General features: G+C 42.1%; 1 protein-coding gene across 5 annotated transcripts in view; it reads right to left on the bottom strand.

The window, feature by feature from the left end:
• The window catches only part of SBNO1 (strawberry notch homolog 1), a 55,370-nt gene extending 40,100 nt beyond the window's left edge, over window positions 1–15,270 (bottom strand). For 3 of the 5 annotated variants that reach the window (XM_068562313.1, XM_068562315.1, XM_068562317.1), the window contains exons 1-5: window positions 15,130–15,270; window positions 7,295–7,426; window positions 6,665–6,769; window positions 4,909–5,221; window positions 716–816 (exon numbers count right to left, since the gene is read on the bottom strand). In XM_068562313.1, the coding sequence (XP_068418414.1) occupies window positions 716–816; window positions 4,909–5,221; window positions 6,665–6,769; window positions 7,295–7,426 (651 nt within the window). In that variant the 5' untranslated portion in view covers window positions 15,130–15,270. The remainder of the gene's footprint in view (window positions 1–715; window positions 817–4,908; window positions 5,222–6,664; window positions 6,770–7,294; window positions 7,427–15,129) is intronic. The other 2 variants (XM_068562314.1, XM_068562316.1) reach the window with 2 other exon arrangements.
• Window positions 15,271–23,958: the final 8,688 nt, after the last annotated feature.

The following is a 23,958-nucleotide window of genomic DNA, read 5'->3' as shown; positions in this document are numbered from 1 at the left end:
AACGCATGCGCAGCAACGAAAACCCAACACAGCCAAAAATAAAAACAAATAAATAAATAAAATTAAAAAAAAAAAAAAAAAAAGTGAAGTCCTCCCAGGCCATCTGAGTCTCATCTTCCTACAAACTCATAAGCCCTATTGCGAGCATCACTATTTACCTCTTGCTGTACCTTATATTACTACTTAAACCATGTGGTGTTAATTATATGTTTATTAAAATGGGGAGCCAGAAACCCACCACACAGAGGCAGAGTTATACACTGCGTAATTATTAAATGCACGCACAGAATCAATTTAACTGAAGCATATAGCATTTCCAAAATGTAAAAAAAATGTTAACATATAATTTACTCACAACTAAACCATTATATGATCTGACATCCCATAACCAGCTATATAATAAGGCTCAATCCTAAAATGAACATAATTATCAAATACTTTTGGTTAACTCCACATTATCCTTTTTACTTATCAGATGAAATTCACAACAGAAAAGTGTCAGTACTTTGTATAATACTCTAGCCTATCAAATATGTATGTTATAATCACCTTGTTTAGCATATATTAATTTATTCCAGTGAGGTTTAATGCTTGTTCATTAGTTTATGTGGCTGAGAAGCTCCCCTTCACGCCAAAAAAAGTTTTCTGAGAGCTACACTTAGCCAAGTGTACTTTCATACCACACAAAAATACAGATACAGCTTTTGAAACTCACCATGGTCGGGGAAAAACTCCTCATTTTCATGTCATTTATCCATATTCTTGCTACTTCTTTATTAGAAGACTCTTTCTTTACTGTGCCATTGCTTACATCAGCTGAGGGGGAGAGATAATTTACATTTTAGAACAAAATATCTATTTTCCTACAGTTTTTAAAAAGTTCAGTAAAGCTTACCCACTTCACAAACCAAAGAATACCAATCTCTTATCTCTAACTTAAATTAAGCATAAGGATAAAAATACTCAAGCTATATGTCATTATGGAGGTAAGAATTAACATTAGAAAACAACTTAAAAGGAAACATGTGCACAGGAAATTTGAAAACTATTTTATCAAAAAGACACCTTAACCAGAACACTATTTGGCAGTTTATTTCAAAACAATTACCCACAGCCAGCATTACTCTGAGACACTTCACTTGGCACAAAACCTGGTATTATCACCAAGATAGAATCAATCTCACCTGATCTGGTGGTACTTACTAACTTTCAAGGCAAAATAATCATTTCTGGAAGGGAAAAAAAAAACAGTTTGGGAACTCTACTGTCTTCCCTCAGAATAAAGATCCAAAGAATGAATCTGTTCTTCTATACCAGTGGTTTGCAAACTCTTTTTAGATATAGCACAAGAACCTCTCCATCAAAGTATCAACCAAAGTAGAACTACTGGGCTTCCCTGGCGGCACAGTGGTTAAGAATCTGCCTGCGAATGCAGGGGACACGAGTTCGAGCCCTGGTCCGGGAAGATCCCACATGCCGCGGAGCAACTAAGCCCGTGCGCCACAACTACTGAGCCTGCGCTCTAGAGCCCACGAGCCACAACTACTGAAGCCCGCGCACCTAGAGCCTGTGCTCTGCAACAAGAGAAGCCACAGCAATGAGAAGCCCGCTCACCGCAACAAAGAGTAGCTCCCACTCGCCACAACTAGAGAAAGCCTGTGCGCAGCAACAAAGACCCAATAGAACCAAAAATTACTAATTAATTAATTAATTTAAAAAAAAAAAAAAGTAGAACTACTTGGTTGAGAAGTTCTGAGCCCCTGTAACTAGCCTCCATCCTCCAAGTATACCTGAAGCACTCCCAGTACCTGGTATTCTTGCAATCACAGTGTGAAAATTACACCTGGAGAACGGATTATCACCTTATGTATTCTACCAAAAGATAGGGAGTATTTGGGTGGCCTGTCACTTGGGACTACAAAATGGCTGGGATTAAAGTGTTAGCAAAATAAGGAAGCTGGTACAGAGATAATAAATTTACTTGGGAGCACAGATCTGTTTAATGTAACTGTGGGAGAGCCACTGAACAGTTCATAGAAAGAGTTACACGACTGGAGCTCAACTGAGAGATCAGAATCCAAAGAGCAAACTGAAGGGCTAAGGGCTCCAAAAGGGGCAGAGAACATGCAGGGAATTCCCTGGTGGTCCAGTGGTTAGGACTCCATGCTTTCACTGCCGCTGAGGGCCTGGGTTCAACCTCTGGTTGGGGAACTAAGATCCCACAAGCCATGCGGGGCGGCCAAAAAAAAAAAAAAGAGAGAGAGAGAACATGCAAAACCTCGCTTTCTGCAGTTTCATAGTTTTAACATTCTTCCCTTTCAGTAAAAAGATGACCCTCTCCTACAACACAAAAGTTAGTTTATCTTTGGCATTCACTTACCATGTTTCTTTTTCAGCCCTGGTCTAGTCTGACAATTTCTCAGCCTTCCACAGAAGGATGGCCTTGACTTGCAGTCTTTTGTCTTTTAAGAAGTATTATATTGGATGTGGGAGATGTTACTGTACTAGATATTACTCGGTCAGCTCCAAAGCTGTTTTGTTTTGCTCTCTAAACTCTTTCCTCACGATGGCACAGCAGCAGTCTTTCTCCTCATTAAATCCAAAGACTTTAATGAAAAGCAGCTTCTACTAACTGCTGATCACCCCTAAGTCTCCCAGGAGCCATTCCAGATGCTGTCCTGCACCTCAGCTAGGTCAGGGCCGTGGTCCTGCTCTCCATGGCAAAGAATGGAAATCAATCCTGAGACAGTTAAAATGATTTCTCAATGGGCATCTAGCTGCCAGGCTCCAGTCAGTTCAGTACAATAACCTTAAGAGTAAAACTACAGCCATAAGGCACAAAGGTATGGACTCAAAGATTAGATTATCTGGTATTTTTAATTGCATTTGTCACTGAAGACAAAGTTAGTTCCGCATCACCTACAAACACTCCTTGCTCATTCCTTTAGAATGCCCCAGCCCTCTACTTTATTATTATTTTTTTAGTATTTATTTATTTATTTGGCTGAGCCAGGTCTTAGTTGCGGCATGCGGGATCTTCGTTGTTGGGTGCGGGATCTTTAGTTGTGGCACGCGGGATCTAGTTCCATGACCAGGGATTGAACCCAGGTCCCCTGCATTGGGAGTGCAGTCTTAACCACAGGACCACCAGTGAAGTCCCTGGCCCTCTACTCTATAAACACAAGCACATTAGAACTTCCCAGCAATCAATTCTGCTACAAAATATATCGGGTGTTAAAACTTATCTCTCTCAATTGGAAAAATAAAGCAGCTGTTTGGAAGGAGGAACTCTCTATTCAATACCCAGCACCTCATTCCAAGAGCCCAGTGAGATGTTATGTATTAGTATAAATCACCAGGCAGGGAGTCAAATACTATTTAGCTCAATGGAAAAAAGAAGGAAAGAATATCCCTCTTAAGAGTTCACATTTTGGGAATTCCCTGGCGGTCCAGTGGTGAGGACTCGGCGCTTTCACTGACGAGGCCCAGGTTCAACCCCTGGTCAGGAAACTAAGATCCTGTAAGCCGAGTGGCACAGCCAAAAAAGAAAAAAAAGAGTTCACATTTTTCAGTTTCTAAAACTATACTACTAAAATTTGATATAGCCAAAGTTTAAAAAAAAATTCTATTTTACCCTTAAAATTACCTTACTACACTAAATACAAAGCTTCCTCTAAGCATTCCACTTAAATACAACCTATTCCTGCCCCATATTCCATTTTTCTCCACGTGCCTACCCTTAACATACTATATACTTTATTTATTTTGTTTATTGTCTGTTTTTCTCCACTCAGATGCAAGCTCTATGAGGGCAGAGATTTCAACAGTTTTCTTCCCAGCCATAGTCTCAGAATCCTAGAACAGGGACTTCCCTGGTGGTCCAGTGGTTAAGATTCAGGGCTCCCACTGCAGGGGGCATGGGTTCGATCCCTGGTCAAGGCACTAAGATCCCACATGCCTCACAGTGTGGCAATTAGTAAATAAATAAATATCTGTTGAATATATGAGCAATAAAAAAGCCACTCCAGAGAAGAAAAATTAACTGTAAAATTTACATTCTTTATGCATAAATGAATTCCTAAAAAAGAGTGATCAAACCACTGTCGAGCTTTTTCTCTTTAGATCTAAACCTACACTTAAAGCATTATGGATTAGCTAGTGGTAATGGTTGCACAACTCTGTGAATATACTAAAATCCACTGAATTGTACCCCTTTAAAAGGTACAATGGTATGTGAATTATATCAGTAAAGCTATTATTAAAGAAGTATTTTGAGTGATCACTCTTCAAAGAAAATATAGTGAATTACTATTCATTTTCATTACAATGAAAGTTTATATATTTTAAAAGAAAACTTACTAAAAAACACGACTACTGACATACAATGAAGCTAATGACAAGCAAAATCATAAAACTGTAAGAGTTAAAGTAGTGAAGTATCAGTTTAAAGCCCATTACACCTCAAGCATGGTCCAAGGACCACCAGCAACAGCACCTCTAAAAAGCTTGTCAGAAATGCAGAATCTTGGTCCCCATCCCAGACCTACTGAATCTGATTCTGTTTTTGTACAAAGATCCCCAAGTGACTCACAGTTATAAAGCTTGAAAAGCACTGATTTAAATGGCTGAGAAAAATGTTAACCAGTTATTCACAATTTATAAAACTGAGATCTCATGGTGTTCACGTAGCCACTTGATAATTCCACACTTCATTTTAAAGCTTAAGGCTAAGGCTTCTAAATTTTTGCTTCCCTTGAATTGCATAAATACTGTTAAGTCCACAGAGTCATGCAGATATCATCTCCTGTCATGACTACTTCTTTTAAGACCTAAGCAAACCCTTAAAAACACACTGACATATCTTAACGAAGGCAAGCAGTTGACACTATTGAAAACAAAAAGACTTACTAGCTGCTGTTGCAACTGGCTGAGCAATATTAGCCGGTGGCTTCAGTTTCATGAGTTCGTTCAGACTATTATTTTTCAGTAGGTCCTTCAGCTGAACCTGGTCTTTTGAAGGTGCAGAGGTCATGGCATTCCGTGCTGCTGGTGCTGAGACTGAAGGACGTGTGTTTGCAGTAGTCTGAATGAACTTTGTTAAAGTGATGGTTTGCCTATTCGTGGTTACAGGTGGTGTTTTAGTCATTACAATTGTAGATCCCAAAGTCGGAAGCTGATTTATTTGATTCAGCACAAATGTTGTAGTAGATGGAGGCTGCTGCTAGAAAAGAAAACCATATACATCACACCTGTGAAAAATTCTTTATTCTCTAATGCAACCCATATCCACAAACACAATAGGCCATTTAAAACTCTAAAACTGACTTATTAAGAATCTTACCCAACCACTGGCACTTTGGTTCTAATAAATATCATTAGATATAAACTACCTAGTTAAAATACACTATTTGAGAAAAAGAAGGTACAGTAGTAGTGTTGGGGGCAGCAAGCATAAAATGAGAGTATCCTAAGCAAGCTGTGATGTATAGTCACCCTACATAACACAAGGACTAGGAACATAATTTCTAATCCCAGCACTGCCCCCAACTAATAAGATAACCTTAGACAAATCACTTTACCTTTGGAGGCCCGGGCTCTCTGATGACCATTTTCCATTTCTAACATTCTATGATTCCTGTCCAATGCTTTGTCTGCTATCATACAGACTATACTAACGTTTAACTTAATAAGGTAAGACCACCAAGCAGAGTTTTAAATTCCTATGCCCCATGAATGATCCACCCAGGTAAATTACAAATATCAGTGATAATGCGGATGCTTCCTTTGAGCCTAAGGCAAAGCTACATAGCATTTTATTTTTATAGTTGTGGGGTGGGAGTTAGGAGTTGGACAAAAATGAAAAAAAAACGTCAAGATTTGAGGATAACAAATGTCTGTGACTTCAACCAACTAAAGTACAACACAGGTATTTTTATAAATTTAAGTCTATTTCTACTTCCTTCCCCCTTCAAATTATTTATTTCTCCATGACTTCTCTAACAAGAATCTTCTAGATTACTATTAATTTTAAATGTAACTCTCAACAGTAATTTATCAAAAGTTATCAAATTTTAACCAGTCTAATAATTTTATACCACTAGACCTTAAATTAATAATTGCTATGCGTAGGGAGTTTCCTGTGGCCTACTGGTTAGGATTCAGGGCTTTCACTGCCATGGCCCGGGTTCAATCCCTGGTTGGGGAACTGAGATCCCACAAGCCGTGCAGCCCAGCCTACAGTAACAACAGCAACAACGAAAACTGCTATGTTTAAAGCAAGGTCAGTGGAACTCTACATTTAAAGCACAATAACAATCACATAAAAATTATATATACCAATGGACAAAAGCTGAAATAAACAAGTAAAAATGAAAAGTGTAGTGGGTTAACATGTAGTTCATCTTTACTTCATGAATTTTCTATCACTTGCAATAAATAACCTAAAAAAATGGGGGTTTTTTTCCCCCTAATCTTTTGATCAACATAACTACCAGAAGAGTGAAAGAAATGTTTTATAAAGTAGGAGGTGAGAGTAGATAGAATACTGGGAAAAAAGTAGCAAAAAGCAGAACTAGTGAAATAAAACTACTTCATATTAAAGGTTATTTTCTTACTACAACCCTGAACTATTTTCATAGTAATGCCAAATCTAAATAATTCTTACCCTAACATTTAATAGTGCTGGAGTAGGTAGCGTCTCTGGTTCTTGTTTAACAGGAACTGCTGCTTCAGTCTCCAAACCTAGTTCTAATGCACTAAGTGGCACTGACTGGAGAGAAAACAACATCAGAGAAAGAAATAAAGAATGACGGCAGTGAATTCTGTTTCAAGAACAAGAAATGTATTTATTTTATTAAAATAAAAAAATTTTTCAAGCTTTACATTCAAATGGAATGTAAAATCACTGATACCAGGTATAAAATAACAATCTTTGCAAGCATAACATCTTCACTAAACTACGCTAACACCAGAATCTTATTTTTGCTTTCAGAGAATGTGTATAGTGAAACCTCAGAAAAATATTCCTATAAAGTACAAAGACAAATATTGAGATTAGTGATCCTCCTGCAATAACTCTAAGCAATTCATCTCTTACGTTATATATCAAAGCAGAAAATAATGTCTTGATTTTCACTGCCAAGTATTTTCCACTTTGTGAATAAAAACTAATACTCAACATAAAAGTAATATTCACATGCATATTTAAAATGAAGGCTTAACAATACCTATTTCTATAATAGAAAATAAAATTTAAAAAAACTCACTTTTTACAGAGGCTTTGGAAAACTCTTACCTGCTGTATGGGAGGGGTAGGTGTTGGAGTTGCAAGCCCCGCATCTCCACCATCAATATCAAAGAGGTCATTCGGACTAATTCCACTCTCGCTCAAAGCAGCAAGCAGTAAATCTTGCCCTGGCTCCACCATCTTTAGAACAAAATATTAAATATTAACATAAAAAACTTAAAATGACAATTAACTCTCTTCTAAATATAAACCAACATTTTCTACCAGATCCATTCATTCAATATTTATGAAGAACCTGCTACACAGCAGGCAAAAAAAGGATGAAAGAGAAATAGTCTCTGATCCCAAGAAATTCACATTAAGATGGAAAGGAAAGAAAAGTATGTAAATCACAGAAAGAGTATATGTTACAAAATGCCATGGGAACAGAGAAGGAAATGCTGAATTCACCTGGGGAGAGAGATTACAAAGATGACAATGGAGCCAATTCTCAGGTAAGAAATTGCCAGGTAGACAAGGATGTTCTGGATAGTGCATTCAAACTTATGGGGGCACGAATGATGCTGGCACTCTAAGAAAGATGGCTAGAGTAGTTCAACATGGGTACGGAAGCTCAGAACAGAAATACGAGGTTCAAAAAAAAAAAAAAATACGAGGTTCACAAAGGTGATGGCAAGAGACGAAGAAGTTTTTGCCCACAGCTCTGAACACCATGTTAGAGAGCTCATTTAATCCTGTGAGGATCAGGGGTCACTAAAGCGTTTTCAGATAGAGGACTGTGAGACATACTCAGATTTGTGACTTAGAAAAATTACTCCACAGCAGTGTGGAAGCAAACTGAGAATGGGTAGAGTAAGACCAAGGCAGGGAGACATCTTAGGAAACTGCTACAGCAGATCAGGAAAAAGATGATGTGCTATAACAGTAAGATGTAAACAGAAAGAAAGGGGAATGGATTCTAAAATATTTAAGAAGGAGAATCCATAAGACTAAGTTTAAATAAAAGCTCAAAATGGAAGGGAGAACATGAAACACACACAAAAAAGCATGAGTTGATGGATAATTAGAGTTAAGCCACCAAGAGAAAATGAAAAAGGTTGAGCCCAGGAGACCTAAAAGATGAGATATATGGAGTTTAGGGGGAAAAATGCCTAATTCGAGCAGGCAAATACACCTTCAGTTGGGGTTTTCCAACTGTACTCATAGGAGCCAAATCAAAGTATTCTACCACTAAGATAGATTTTTATCCATTTTGTAGGGAAAAAAAAGTTTAACAGAGCTTTCTTAATTTTAACTTTTCTCATTAATTTATCTGAAAAGAAAGTTGTTAGCCAAGAATACCGTGACCACGACTTCCCAACATACAAGAACCACTGTTTTAGATGAAAGCAGGACACTTCATAGAGAAATTCTCTACTAGGTAGGTCTACGTCGCTTGTACATCATTTACAAAGATGTTCTAAAGGAAATACGAGTGAGTTTAAGGTGGAAACCACAGACATCCAGAAATGAAACGAAGGGCAGACCCACTGTTTAAAGGATGAGAGGAAGGATAGCCCAAAGGAGATTTCCCCAAAATTTTTCAGAGAAAAGAAAAGAAGTCTAAGGAAGAAAGCATTTTGAGCAGATGGGAAGGGAAGGGAACTGACAGTGACTAAGTATATCTTGTACAAGCCTGGCACAGTGTCAGGCTCTTCATGTCCATCACTAGCCCATGACAACCCTGAGCAAGATAAATATTATAATTCTAGAAATGAAACTGAGGCTCAAAAAGCTTAAATTACCTGCCCAAGGTCACACCCAGATCTAGACTGTTCAAATTCCCAAAGCCCACGCATTCTCTTTCCAATGAGTAGATCAAGAAGTCAATATTGGTAACCTGTGAAGTTTCAATACTTAACTTTGGAATAAACGCCTGTCTGAGATTAAAACTGGAAAGGGGAGAATTAGTATTAAACAACAAGATGGAAATAGTATGAAAGAACCAGATGACAGAGGAGACAAGGAGAAATGTCACAATATGGGTTTAATATAAAATTGATCCATTCTGGGGCTTCCCTGGTGGCGCAGGGGTTAAGAATTCGCCTGCCAATGCAGGGGACATGGGTTCGAGCCCTGGTCCAGGAATATCCCACATACCGCGGAGCAGCTAAGCCCATGCACCACAACTACTGAGCCTGCGCTCTAGAGCCCGTGAGCCACAACTACTGAGCCCACGTGCCACAACTACTGAAGCCCATGTGCCTAGAACCCATGCTCCGCAACAAGAGAAGCCACAGCAATGAGAAGCCCACGCACCACAACGAAAAGTAGCCCCCACTCACCACAACTAGAGAAAGCCTGCACACAGCAACAAAGACCCAACACAGCCAAAAATAAATAAATAAAATAAATAAATTTATTTTTAAAAAAAGTTGATCCATTTTTCTAATACATAGTTGACCACACTTTACAAGCTACTATCCTAGTACATAGTACAAATATGTACCAAGAGAGCAAACCAACGCTTTAAAAACATTTTCAATCTATAAAATACTTCATTAGGACCAATGACCTATGGGAATACAGGGTCTTAGCCCACTTGCTATGGCTAATTTTGACCTAGATTAATAATTCCTGAAACTATCAAAATGTCATCTTTTTTAAAGTAAATATTGGAAATAATTATTTACATTTGAAACAAAAGCACATTCTTTTAAACCAATGATTCCTAAACTACAGACCACAGAAAGCTTGGAGGCCGAGGGATCCATTAATCCATGTGTTACTGAATTCACGAGAGCTTTCTGAAATATATTTTCTGAACAATTAGCATTATAAGTACAAAAATATCATGCAAGAGAGTTATTTGGGGAATAAACTTGTTGGAGTCCATATAAGAAATGATGGCCACAGTTATAAGTAACATTATCAGTGACCTACTCAAAATGCATAGGAATCACAATTTGAGACCCTCTGATCTGAGCAGTGACCTAGTACTGACGATGCCTGTAAGAGACATTGTCTTTTACGAGCTATTAATGAAAGAGATTTTAATTTTATATACATCTTATACACAAATAAAATCTAGGGATCCTTTCTCTCAAGCCAATTGGGCACAAATTCCCTACTTGCACTTTTTTTGCATGAGAAGTGGGGAGGGGATAGAGAGGACACATCTATGCCATTCTCTAACTCCATTAAGCAAAACCCTTAATATTTATCATATTCCTATTCTGAAACTATCAATATTACAGACTCACAGAATTTCAGTGCTCAAGCTGACAGAGCCCCTAAAAGGTTATATTATGCAACCTTCCCCACATTTTACAAACAAGTAAGATTTATTCCTGAGAGGGAAAAAGCATTTTCACTTTGAACCCACTAAGTATAATGTAAACACAAGCACTGTTAGGTGCAAAAGAACTGCTAACTACTAACCACAGAGTGATTCTATCTCAAACAATGGACAACAAAAAGGTTCCATTTTTATCATAAATACATTTGAAAATATCACCTATTCAAAATAGTACACCCATGAAAGCGTCTATGATAAATAAGGACTAATGACACAGTAGTAGAGAGAAACTAAGAGACATCCTTGGCAGGAAGAGAATCCTGAGAAACCACAGCCAATCAGAAGAATGAAAGGATACAGTTCCCACTGAGAATACCAACACTGAAACCTATCAACAAGGACAAGGTTCCTCTTGTTGAGACCGAAGCAGATCTTTATAGCTCTGGGCAGATACAAGAGATTATCTGCAGCAGCAGCAGCAGTACACTACAGAGGCTGAGGAGACTATGAAGTCAAGGGGAAAACCTGGTTTCAAATACTGGCTACATCATCTGCTAAGTAGTGTAACACAGTTAAGTAATGACTTGTGACTCAGTTTCCTCACCTTCAAATGGGAATAAAAATAGAACCTACTTTACAGGATTGCTGCGCTGAGTAAATATTACACTACGCGGAATAAATATTAGCTACTATTAACCATCATGTTGATAAACATTACTATAATGTTCAAAAAATGTTTTCCTTCAAATTGCTGATACAACACTTTATATCTAGAAAACAAACTTTACCTGTTGGCAATTTATTCACTAATTAACTTCCACATTAGTTCTATAAAATACTAGCACCCTTTTTACTCGTGTCATACATCCAATATGTCTAATCAATTAGCGTATCTAGAAGAAACTGGTAGACATCTTTAAATGTGCACATATAATATCATTTTAGAAATATATTTGCCGGACATCCCTGGTGGTGCAGTGGTTAAGAATCCCCCTGCCAATGTAGGGGACACGCGTTCGAGCCCTGGTCCGGGAAGACCCCACATGCTGTGGAGCAAGTAAGCCTGTGCACCACAACTACTGAGCCTGCGTGCCACAACTACTGAAGCCCGCACACCCTAGAGCTCCACAACAAGAGAAGCCACCGCAATGAGAACCCCCTGCACCAAAACCAAGAGTAACCTCCACTCGCCACAACTAGAGAAAGCCCGCGTGCAGCAACGAAGAGCCAACGCAGCCAAAAATAAAATAAATTTAAATTTATTTTTTAAAAAAAGAAGTATCTTTGCCTGAAAAGGATTTTTCTCATTACTTAATAGTGCTAAACATGTCTAATTTTTGACCCAACTTTGTTTTTATGTAGCCTGGATGACTGTCACTCGGCTTAAGAATTTGAAGGATAATGATCCACTTAGAATTTAGCTGGTTAAGTCCATCAACAAGTATTCATTAAGTGTCTACTGAGTGCTGGTTCCTTAAGGGTATCAGGAGGAAGGGAAGGTAGGTATAAAGAAGTTTGCTAAAAAGGATTTTCTTCACCTAAAAGGATATAATCTGTATTTTTTAACACCTACTTCCCCAAGCAGCGATTGCTCAGTAAAGTGCCCCCCCCTTCACTCTCATTGCAAAACCTATAGGAAGAATGGAATCAAAAAGGAATGTGCAGATTATATACAAGTTTCAAAACTGCTTTGAAAAAGAAGCCCAAGAAAGATTTGGGTGGGGGGGACTACTTTCTCGATCACAACATCAAAATCAGATGGCTAGTCTTCTCAACATTCACTATATGGCTGGAATTCTTTAACTCTCAAAATAATCCATGAGTAAAAACTACCCGTTATTCCCTTGTCAGAGATGAGAAACAGGCTTAGAGAGATGAACTGTAACAAGGTAACAACAAAGCAAGCTTGGAGCAGAATTACAAACCTAGGAGGGCTGATACCATGCGCCCCACGCCCCGCGGCCCCCCTCCCTCAAGATTCTGTGCTGTTAACTCCATACCAGTATTCTTCAAACTGCTGGTCACAACAATGTTGTCAAATAATTTAAGTATGTCATGACCAGTATTTTTAAAAATTTCAAATATAGAATATTCAAATATTTTAAATACAGACAGAATTAACGCAGCACACGCAGAGAGGATAAACATTATTTCACGAAACTGAGTTCTATGCGTGCATTATGTACTAGGTCACAACGTAAAACACATTTCTTACTGTGGAATGCAGTAAAAAAGGTTTGAAAATCACTGCTCTGTGCTATATACTGTCTCCCAAGAGGTAAATAAGCAAGTTAATTTGACAGGTTTTATACCATATTTTTTTTCATAGAAGAGAGTTCCTGCTCTTCGAGAGCCTATTCTTTCCATCTACAGAAAATTTCAGTGGTATCACAAGGTTGTCCTTATTACTTAGTAAAGCTCAACCACATCAAAGTGGATCCGTCAATTAGCATAAAAAAAAGACAACTGCAAAAACTTAAGGATTACATCATCCTGGTTATTAATTGTCTATTTAATGGAAAACAATTCCTCTCGGAAAGTATCTTTACACCAATTTTTGGCAGGCAAAGCACAAGAACCCACAGAGCCTCACGAAAAGTCAGGTATCTTGCTAAGAGCAGATCTCAGACCTGTGTGCTGTCTTCCTTCACAAGCAAGGCGGCAAGTCTCAAATCAAAGCTCAATTTAGAGACTAAGAAATGCCAAAATGTTATCTGTACCTAAAGTCTTTGAGGCGAAAAAAGACTTTAAAAAAGCATGAAAAGAATCTCCATACTGCACGTTTTTAAATAGTAATCTTAGCAAAACCCTTAAAACATGTAAAACTGACACATAAGAGCATTCAATGGATGGATGAATGAATGGATGGATGAATGGATGATGAATTTACGATCTGTAAGCCACTCACTAAGCCTCCCTTTTTAACATTTACCCAGCAATTAAAATAAAATTTATTTTAAATTCTGGAGGATTGTATGCAACAAAATTAGACTGGGAATAAAGTTAGATTGGGAGATAAAAAGCAGAATCCAGAGGAAAAGAGTAAAGATGTCTTCTCTGGTAAGATAAACTTTGGAAGCAACTTCTTTAAACATGAAAATAAAATGTTCCCTTGATTGCAAAACTAATGTCCCACTCAAGGCAGCAGCAGCAAATTCTACATTTTATCCTAGAAATTCTGTACACACTATCTTTTATGCAGTGATGAAGGCTTTCCCCACTGCTTATGACAAGCAGTTTTGATTGCGGTAAATAACTGGGAAAAAATGGAATCCCTCCGCACTGTTATCTCGTTTAACTGTCTGCAATTATTCTGAGGAACCGCGCTAGAGCAACTAGGGGTTTGACAGCTTTCTGGACCCTCCTGGCCGACACTAGTAACCCTATTCCGTCTCTAATTCTGGCTGCCTAGAGAATATGAAACATTTAACTCAACATAAACTGCTAATAATCAACTTTCAAAGGTCAAAGGGGACCCAGTTTTTAACCTTCTCTCATCAACACGTGTTTAGTACAAACTTCCGGGTGTGGTTACAACTGGCTGGGCAATTCAATGGCTAAAAACGTTGCTTTATTTGACTCTCATTTTCTCGCCCGTTCTTTTCCCACGTTTCTCAACCAGCGACTCCCCAAAACAAAAGCCTCCCACAGTAAACGGAGCACGCACATAAAAAGAGCTTCTCTGTACGAGGATCAAGTTAGTGGTCCGCAAACATTAACCAAACAGAAACACAAAGCCGGGGTGGAAAGGGGAGGAGCTGGATGCCAGGGTCAGGAAAGAAACAATCACAAGGGTTCAGGCACATCCAAATCTCCTCAGCGGTTAAACCGACCCCAAACGACTTCTGGGAAACCCCCAGCATACACTGGTTTGGGGAACTTTAGATGCTCGTTACGCCAAACACTCTCAAAGTAAGCCGATTTCCAACCACCTCTCCCCTCCACATAGATGCTTACTTAGGATCCAGGAGGCGAGCGAGCGAGCTCGAGGCAAAATTAACCTAATCACCGGGTGAGGCGTGAAGGTGGCCCCACGTGCCCCACGTACCGTCCCCATCGCCCCGACACCGAGGTAATCAGCAAACTGCAGGTGCGGGGGTCCAGATCTGGGGCGACCCTGTCGCCTCCCGCACTCGCCCTGAACCGGAACAACCGTCCGGGAGGAGGACTTCTGAAGGATTACGGAGCTCACTTTCCTGAGGGGCCGGGACCTCGCAGCCCCCGGGTCGAGCCGCGGAAGCAAGGGGGGGACGGCCCAGTCGGAGTCGGAGCCGGCGTCCGCAGACGCTGCCTCCTCGGCCAAACGGGGTGCCTCCGGCCCGGGACAGCGGGGCCCCCGGGGCCCGAGAGCCCCACGCGCGGCGACCGCAGGGCCCGGCGCTGACGGGCGGAGGAAGCGAGCGCGGCGGGGCCGCCGCCGGGACCGTGCCCCCGAGGGCCCCCAGGGCGCGCAGCTGAGGGGGCTGCGAGGGGCGAGAGAGGCACCAAGCCGGGGTGAGGTGGCGGCCCCCCCAGCCCGGCCCCGCACGGCCCCCTGAGGAGGGTGGGAGTGGGAGGCTGTCCGGGAGGAGTGTAGAGGTAGAAAAGGGCTAAGGAGAGGACTTACTTTCCCTGCGGGATCCGACGCCGGAACAGCTTCTCCGGGTGGCGAGAGCTTGAAGAACCAGAGGCGACTGGAGCGGAGGCGGCGGCGGTGGCGGCGGCAGCAGCGGCGTCCGGCTCTGCCTACCTCCCCGCCGCCATCTTGACGCCCCTCCCCCCCAGCCCCCCAGCCCCGCCCCGCCGGGAGGGGGTGGGGCGACGGATGAGGCGCCGCGCGCACGCAGCGCGCGCCGCACGCCCCACGTGACTTCCTCCCTCCCCCACCCCACTCCCCAGCGCCCCTCTCCGCCCCGCCTCCCTCCTAGGCGGAGGAAGATGATTCCCCCCCCATCTTGACCGCCCCCTGCCTTCGCCGCCAAGCACGGACTCCGTCGCTCCTGCCGACCCGGTATCAGTGGTTGGATCCAAGGGAATTCCGGAACCCAAACCGTCCATTACCGCGGCTCCGGGGTGGGCGAGGGGTGAGGGGGCCGGGTTCCCGAGGAAGGGGGAGGGGGGAAGACGAAGGCCGCCTGGAAGAGTCACGTGTCTACTGCTTCCGCCGGCGCTCGAAAGACCTCGCGAGAGTTCCGTTCCTCCTCCCTTTCGCCCTCGCGGGCTGTCGGGAAGAAGGTCCGTGATCTGGGTTGCCACCAGGAGGTCAACCGGTGGGTCGGGCGCATGCGTCCCACACCTGCTTTCAAAGTCAGGCTAGGAGGGGCCCGAAGCTGTTTTCAAAACCTTTTCGGTGTGTGGCTTTGGGCCAGGAAGTTACCTAGTGGCGTCTCTGTCACTTTGAAAGCTCGTTACCTTAGTTAAATCTAGAAAAAAATATTCGCATACTCATTGCTTGTTAGGCTTGCTCAAAGCACTTTATTCAATGTGAAACCGCAAGTAACTCGGAGCCCCTCGGCTGGTCCACTGCCATATTCAGATCCTAAGGAGTGAGAGCACAGTCAGCCCCACTTCTTTTTTCTTCACACACACCCGGTAACCTGAACAAACTATTGCTCTCAATTAATGATTGCTGCAGATCGGTCGCTACTACCTCTCACTTCCTTATTTTCATATTCTCCATTATGATCATTATTATTGTTGCTACTACTAAGTGACCTGACAAAGAATAAACAAATTAACTTCTTGGTAACCCTTTTGTAAAGTCATTCTGAGAATGCTCTTTGAATCCCTTGCTTAGGTAATGGGCACGCCTGGGTGATTCTTGCCCCCTACCGGCCGCGCTTCGCACTCGCCTTGAGCTCAAAGCAAACCTATGGTTTGGTTAACTTGGAGGTTAAGGTGTGAGCTCTTCAAGAGACAGTGTGGGGCTGGGGGAGAGGAAAAAAAATGTAGTCATGGCAAGAATAATTATGACTCTTCCAACATTGTGTTTATATACATGAATATGTATTATATATGTATACATGTAAACAGACATCTTAAATTGCAGATTTGCTAATCACTGTACCTCCATTATTTCGTTTAATCCGTACACACACAAACCTATAAAGGTAAAAAAAATAAAAATAGTTCCATAAGAACAAGGCCTTGGGGACTTCCCTGGCGATCCAGCGGTTAAGACTCTGCGCTTCCACTGCAGGGGCACAGGTTCAATTCCTGGTTGGGGAACTAAGACCCCGCATGCTGCTTGGCATGGCCAAAAAAAAAGAACCATGGGAGACCAAGGCCTTCATCTGTCTTGTTCACTACTTTCCCCTAGCCTAGTTTATGGTCTAGTGTAGATGACAGCAAACAAGCAATTGTCACATTATAAAAAGAGAAAGAATACAGCAAAAAAACTAAGACATTGTATTGATAGTTAATGCATCAGTGTCTTTGGAGCTTGGTTGGCGCAATTCAGTTTCCAAGTGGCCCCCAAACTCTAGTTGTACACCGGAACTAGATGAGTCCTAGATTCTGAAGACAGAGGTCTAACCTAGGAACTCCCACCTTCTGAGGTACTTTCTGAGCATCTAAGCCAGATCCTTGCCACCATCTCTGCATAATCTCTTTACCTTGAACCAAAGTAAAAGATGGTGTTTCAGGGGATATTTATAATATAACTGCACATATGCACACAAATGTTATGCACAAGGTCATTCATTGCAGCAGCATTTGTAGAAAGAAAAGATGGGAAACAACTTTAATGTCTTTGAAGAAAAGACTAATTAACTAAACTATGGTACTTTCCTACAGTGAAACAGTTGTTCAAAAGAATGAAGAACCTCTGGGACTTCCCCAGTGGCACAGTGGGTAAGAATCCTCCTGCCAATGCAGGGGACATGGGTTTGATCCCTGGTCCAGGAAGATCCTACATGCCATGGAGCAACTAAGCCCGTGTGCCACAGCTACTGAAGTCCGTGTGCCTATAGCCCGTGCTCCACAACAAGAGAAGCCACCACAAGGAGAAGCCCGCACACCGCAACAAAGAGTAGCTAGCTCCCGGTCGCCACAACTAGAGAAAGGCTGCACGCAGCAACGAAGACCCAACACAGCCAAAATAAGTAAATAAAATTTTTAAAAAAATAGAATGAAGCACTTCTGTCTATGAGAATATATATTTTGCTTGCATGTTCGCGTGGAGCTTCTCAGAATGACAACACAAGTAGCAGTTGTATCAGGGGATGGGAACTGAGAGACTGAGGGTCAGAGGCAGGAGGAAGACTTACTAGCTGCGTCCAGAACAGAGATACTACTGGAAGCAGATAATTCAGAAAAATCCATATTCGGGCATGGTATTGACTCCCCCCCCCCCATTCAGGGGGGGCTATTTATATTTACACTACACTTCTCATTTCATTCCACTAATATTTGAGCCAGATACCGTGTTAGAGGTATTGTGTTAGGGACACAAGTTTAAGAAAAACAAGGGGGATGTGAGGGATGGTGCCTGCCCTTGAGATAAATGCCCTTACAGTCTAGTGGGCATTAATCCCCAAATTACACAAAATGTAAACTTGTAGCTGTGACAATGCTACATAAAAGCTAACAGAGCCTATTATAGAGTAATTTGACCTCATCAGGGAAGTCAAAAAAGTCTTCCTTGAGAGAGCGATAACCCAGATGAGATTTGAAAAGTAGGTGTTAACTAGGCAAAGTGAAGGGAGAACTGCACTTGAGAAAGAGGAAACAGCACATGCAAATGTTCTGAAACAGGAGCGAAGCAAAGAGAAGGGACAGTAACGAAGCAAGTGCACCAGGGACTTCCCTGGGTGGCCCAGTGGTTAAGACTCCGCAGTTCCACTGTAGGGGGCACGGGTTGGATCCCTGGTCGGGGAACTGAGATCCTGCACGATGGGGCCAGAAAACGAAAAAAAAAAACCACACACACAAAGCAAGTGCACCAGTTGTTAAGATAATGTTTCTCAGCTCCAAACCCAAGCATCTATGCTCTGCTTTGTGATGCACTGCAGAACTACGTTTCTGCTTTGCCAGCTGTTTCAGAGCCACTAGGCTGGAGCAGGAAACAGTTTCCTGTGAATGTCATCCCAGCAACACCTCTTCACCCTGGCACGTGCATTTCCCTCCAAAGTGATACCACAGCAGCTATATCAGTTTGCAGTTTTTCCCACACTTACAGAGCTGGCCTCTTCATACCAAACTCTCCTCTCAGACACGAGGACCAGTGAGAGCATCCGCGGGGTCACCCTCCAAGCTCAGAGACACTAACACCAGTTGAGCAGAAACCCCTCCTTGGAGTTTCAGCAACATGGGGCCCCTCTTCTACATTTCTAAGTTTTTTTTTTTTCCTAAATATTTACTTAGCTGCCTTGGGTCTTAGTTGCGGCATGCAGGATCTAGTTCCCTGACCAGGGATCAAACCCAGCCACCTGCATTGGGAGCGTGGAGTCTTAACCACTGGACCACCAGGGAAGTCCCCATTTATAAGTTTAAATTACACCAACCCCTTCCCTTTGTCCCCTTAGCCTGAGTGGTGAGAATTGCTTTCCACAGTTGCAACGTCTGTGATGCCTTCAAGTTCTCTCTTTACCCTTTCAGTTACCTAGTTCACCAGCTTATACCTAGTTAACAATTTTTTTTTTTTTTTTTTTTGCCACACTGCGCGGCTTGTGGGATCCTAGTTCCCCGACCAGGATTGAACCCAGGCCCTCGGCAGTGAAAGCAGGGAGTACTTAACCACTGGAATGCCAGGGAATGCCCAACAATTTCTTATCTTAAATTTTCCTCATTAAATAACTGGTGTAGTGTCTGCCTTCTGTCTGCACCTTGATTGATATAGCAAGTAAAAAGGAGTTACTAGTAGGATTGCAAAAAGTAGATAAAGATCATTCTCAAAGAGCCTTTTATAACTGAGTTTGGACTTTATTCTGTAAGCTACAAAGAACTCAGAAGCCTGTTATGCAGAGAACTGCCATGGTTCGATATGCATTCTAGAAGAATCACTCTGGAAGCAGTGCAGCAGTTGGATCTAAGAACTGGGCTGCAGGTACAAAGACCAGACAGGTCGAGAGGAGAGAAGAACAGAACCTGAACTGGAACAAAATTGTTGAGCAATAGAAGAAGGCCAAGTGCCATTAGCTGAAACGCTGACCTCAGGAAGACAAACAGGTCTAAAGAGGAAGATGATGAGTTCAGCTTTAGATAGGAGGAATGCTTTGCTTACCTATTGTTAGGTAAAAAATGACCCCCAAATGTAACGACTTAACACAACAACTGCGATGTTATTCTCATGATTCTGCAAGTTGGGCTGGGCTCAGCTGGACAGTTCTTCTGGTTTTGCTAACAGTCACTTGTGTGACTGTATTCAGCTGGTGGATCGGCTGTGGGCTGGGCTCAGCTGGGATGCTGGGACAGCTGTATTTCTCTCTCTCAAAGTGGTCTCTCCAGCAGCCTCTCCATGGTTCTTGTACTGTGGCTCAGGACTCCCAAGAACATGAAAGCAGAAGCTACTAGCCTTTCTTAAATTTTAGGCTTTCAAATGACACAGTGATGTTTCCACCATATTCTGTTGGTTAACAAGGCCAAATAGGACTCAAGGAAAGTCACACAAGGGTATGAATAGTGGGAGATGCTGTTCACTGGAGGCTACCTAAGTCTATCATAAGGAATTTTGAGAGGCCTGTGGGAATCCAAGTGGAGATGTCTAGCAAGCAGTTGAGTCTACAGCTTGAGGATCCAGATGGGGATTAAAACATGAGAGAGGATAAAACTGTACTCAGAGAATGCAGAGAGAAGAGCAGGGGCCCAAGGGCAGAACCCTGAGGTCCTATATCTAAAAAGTGAATATGCAATGAGACTTAGAAAGATCAATCAGAGAGGTCAAAGCAGAACCAAGGCAGTAGAGTTTTAAGGAATGAGTGATCAAGCAATATCTAATGCAGCAGAGAGCACCAGAATGTGGGCTGAAGCGTGTACTGGATTTTAGAAGGTGGTAGACATAATCGCAGGTAGCAGTATTGTTGTTGTTGTTGTTGAAGACTTTAATTTTTAGAGAAGTTTTAGATTCCCAGCCAAACTGAGGAGAAGGAACAGAGATTTCCCATCTACCCCCTGACCCCACATTTGCATAGCCTCCCCCACTATCCACAGCCCCTGCCAGATGGCACATTTGTTACAATTGATGAACCTACATGGACACATCATTATCACCCAGAGTCCATGGTTTACTTCTTCTTGGTGGTGTACACTGTATGAGTTTGGACACGTATAATTACATGTGTCTGTCATTACAGTATCATTCAGAGTATTTTCACTGCCCTAAAAATCCTCTGTGCTCTGTAACAGCAGTTGTTTTGACTGCTCAGAATCCATCTCTCTCTTTTTTTTATTTTTTTGGCTGCACCACACAACAAGTGGGATCCCCAACCAGGGATCAAACCCGCACCCCCTGCATTGGAAGGCAGATTCTGAACCACTGGACCACCAGGGAAGTCCCATCTTGTGTATTTCTTGCCCCAGGCTTAACCACTGGACTGCCAGGGAAGTCCCTAGAATCCACCTCTCTTTCTTCAGATAACAGCACCTTAAATTTATCATGCCCTCTCAAAGTCCATGTGGTATGGAAAGGGCTAACATTCTCCCACATACATCACTCCAGGGTAGAGCATGTAATATGGGTCTGGCCAATTGGAATACTGGATCCACTGTCAAGGCCACTTTGATTGGTTTAGTGCCAGCCAGTGAGTTTCAATTCTAGAACTTTGTACTGAAAATAATAGGAAAAAGACACTCCCTTGCCAAACTAACATTGGGAAGTGGGGGCAGAGGCCATGATGTGGAGCTGGAGACCAGTCTGTGAAGCCAACCTAGAAATCAGTGGGGCAAAGAGCAGGATGGGGAGAGACAGGGAGAGACTAAACCCTGATGACCTTCTAATGACATCCTTTGAGTCCCTGGATCATCCTGTCATTCCTGAAGCTACTCAAACCCTGAGCTTTTCTGTTATGAGAGACAATAAACTCCCTTTTTTTTTTTTTTTTGGCTGCACTGCACAGCATGTGGGATCTCAGTTCCCCGACCAGGGATCGAACCCGTGTCCCCTGCAGTGGAAGTGTGGAGTCTTAACAACTGGACTGCCAGGGAACTCCTCCCTTATTTTCTTAAACTAGGTTGAGCTTTGTTTCTCTCATTTGCAATCCAAAACAATCTTGACCAGGCGTCCCTGGTGGCGCAGTGGTTGAGAATCTGCCTGTCATTGCAGGGGACACGGGTTAGAGCCCTGGTCTGGGAAGATCCCACATGCCGCGGAGCAACTAAGCCCATGCGCCACAACTACTGAGCCTGCGTGCCTGGAGCCCATGATCTGCAACAAGAGAAGCCACCGCAAGGAGAAGCCCGCACACCGCAATGAAGAGTAGCCCTCGCTCGCTGCAACTAGAGAAAGCCCGCGCGCAGCAACGAGGACCCAACAAAGCCAAATAAATAAATAAATTTATTTTTTAAAAAATAAAAATAAATAAATAAATGAAATAAATAATTTTTTAAAAATTAAAAGGAAAAAACAATCTTGACCAATATAGATACTAATTAAAATGGAATTTTGAAAGGTTCATGTATATATTTAAACTAATTTTTAAAGTGTTTTTTTAACTTCTCTATTTTATTTTATTTATATATTCTTGGCCATGCAATGTGCCAAGCAGGATCTTTAGTTCCCTGACCAGGGATTGAATCCATGTTCCCCTGCAGTGCAGGCACGGACTTAACCACTGGATGGCCAGGGAAGTCCCTAAAGGTTTTGTTTTGTTTTGTTTTTAAGATTTTTTCTTTGATGTAAACCATTTTTAAAGTCTTTATTGAATTTGTTACAATATTGCTTCTGTTTTATGTTTTGTATTTTTGGCTCCGAGGCATGTGGGATCCTAGCTCCCCAACCAGGAATCAAATCCGCATCCCCACACACACGGGAAGGCGAAGTCCTAACCACTGGACTGCCAGGGAATTCCCCTCTCTCATTTAATTCTAACAATAAACCTATGAGGTAGAAAGAGTATTGTTTTACCCTCACTTGCTTGCATTCCAAGTATATTACATATATTGTATATATGCATATTGCACATATTAACATATACATGTATGTATACATATGGGGGAAGTTTATATATTTATGTATCTGTGTATATCTATCTATCCATACATACATACATACTTATATATATATACACACACATACATATAATAGGAAAAGGTATGTATATTATTTATACTCACAGATGAATGGAAGGAATTAGTAGATCACAGTGGTCACCAGCTGTGAAATACATGTCCCATTCAGTAGAACCTTTTAAGAACTGATGCTGGGACTTCCCTGGTGGTCCAGTGGTAAAGAATCCACCTTACAATGCAGGGGGCACGGGTTCGATCCCTGGTCAGGGAACTAAGATCCCCCATGCCGCGGGGCAACTAAGCCCGCGCGCCGCAACTTCTGGTCTTGCACGCCTCAGTGAGAGAGCCCGTGTGCCACAAACTACAGCGCCCACGGGCCACAACTAGAGAGAAGCCCGCGTGCCGCAACGAAGATCCGGAGTGCCACACTAAGACCAGACGCAGCCAAAAATAAAAATAAAATAAATAAGTAAATAATAAATTAAAAAAAAAACTTCCATTAAAAAAAAAGAACTGATGCTAATAAAAAAGTATTAAACAATAGCAAAAGCCTGGAGCAAATATTAATGCAAAGATAACCCTAGAGTAAGGAAAGTCATCTCAGCACTGGTGTGATTTCACCCACGTCATCTTAGGAGGATGGAGATCGGTAAGCAGGCAGTCCTGAAGCATGTCACATTTTTCCAAGATCCTGAGTCTCAATGCAGATTACTGTAACTGTAGCTATTTGCAATCCTTCTGTTTGCATAACTGTTTGCAAAATTGCTGTTCAGATTGACCAATCTATCCATCTACCCTTGGCTTAAAACCATGTAGTGGCTTCTTATCAGATTTGGGATAAAAGTCTCAGTCCTTACTAATGGCTTTTGTGTCCATCAGGGTCCGGTCAGGAAAACAGAATTTAAAATAGGAAATTCATTAAACAGGTGGTGGAGGACCAAACAAGCAGAAAGGGAACACTGAAGTCATTTAATAATAACTGCAGGAAGCAGCTCCCATTTCTAGGGCTGGAGAACAAAGAGACCCGTTGGGGTTAGCAGAGAAGAAGAATCAGAAGAGGATTCCTGGAGGGCTGGTTCTTATGCCTCTGAGAAAGGGGCACCATGACGTTGGCACTGGCCCTTCAAGAGCTTACTGGAGGGGCCCTGCAAAGCTGGGGCTCAGAACTCTGAAGAGGGGCTGCTGCTGGTACTTCTGAGGTAGCACGCTGAGGCTATTTCTGGAAAGAGCCTGGAGAATGAACCAAATGGCCTGTCAGAAGCAAAATGTCATTACTTACCCTGACAGGAAT

The sequence above is a fragment of the Eschrichtius robustus genome, chromosome 14, assembly GCF_028021215.1.
Source record: "Eschrichtius robustus isolate mEscRob2 chromosome 14, mEscRob2.pri, whole genome shotgun sequence".
Lineage (NCBI taxonomy): Eukaryota > Metazoa > Chordata > Mammalia > Artiodactyla > Eschrichtiidae > Eschrichtius > Eschrichtius robustus.
The sequence above is the reverse complement of the archived record's forward strand: the minus strand, read 5'-3'. Positions and strand labels throughout refer to the sequence as shown.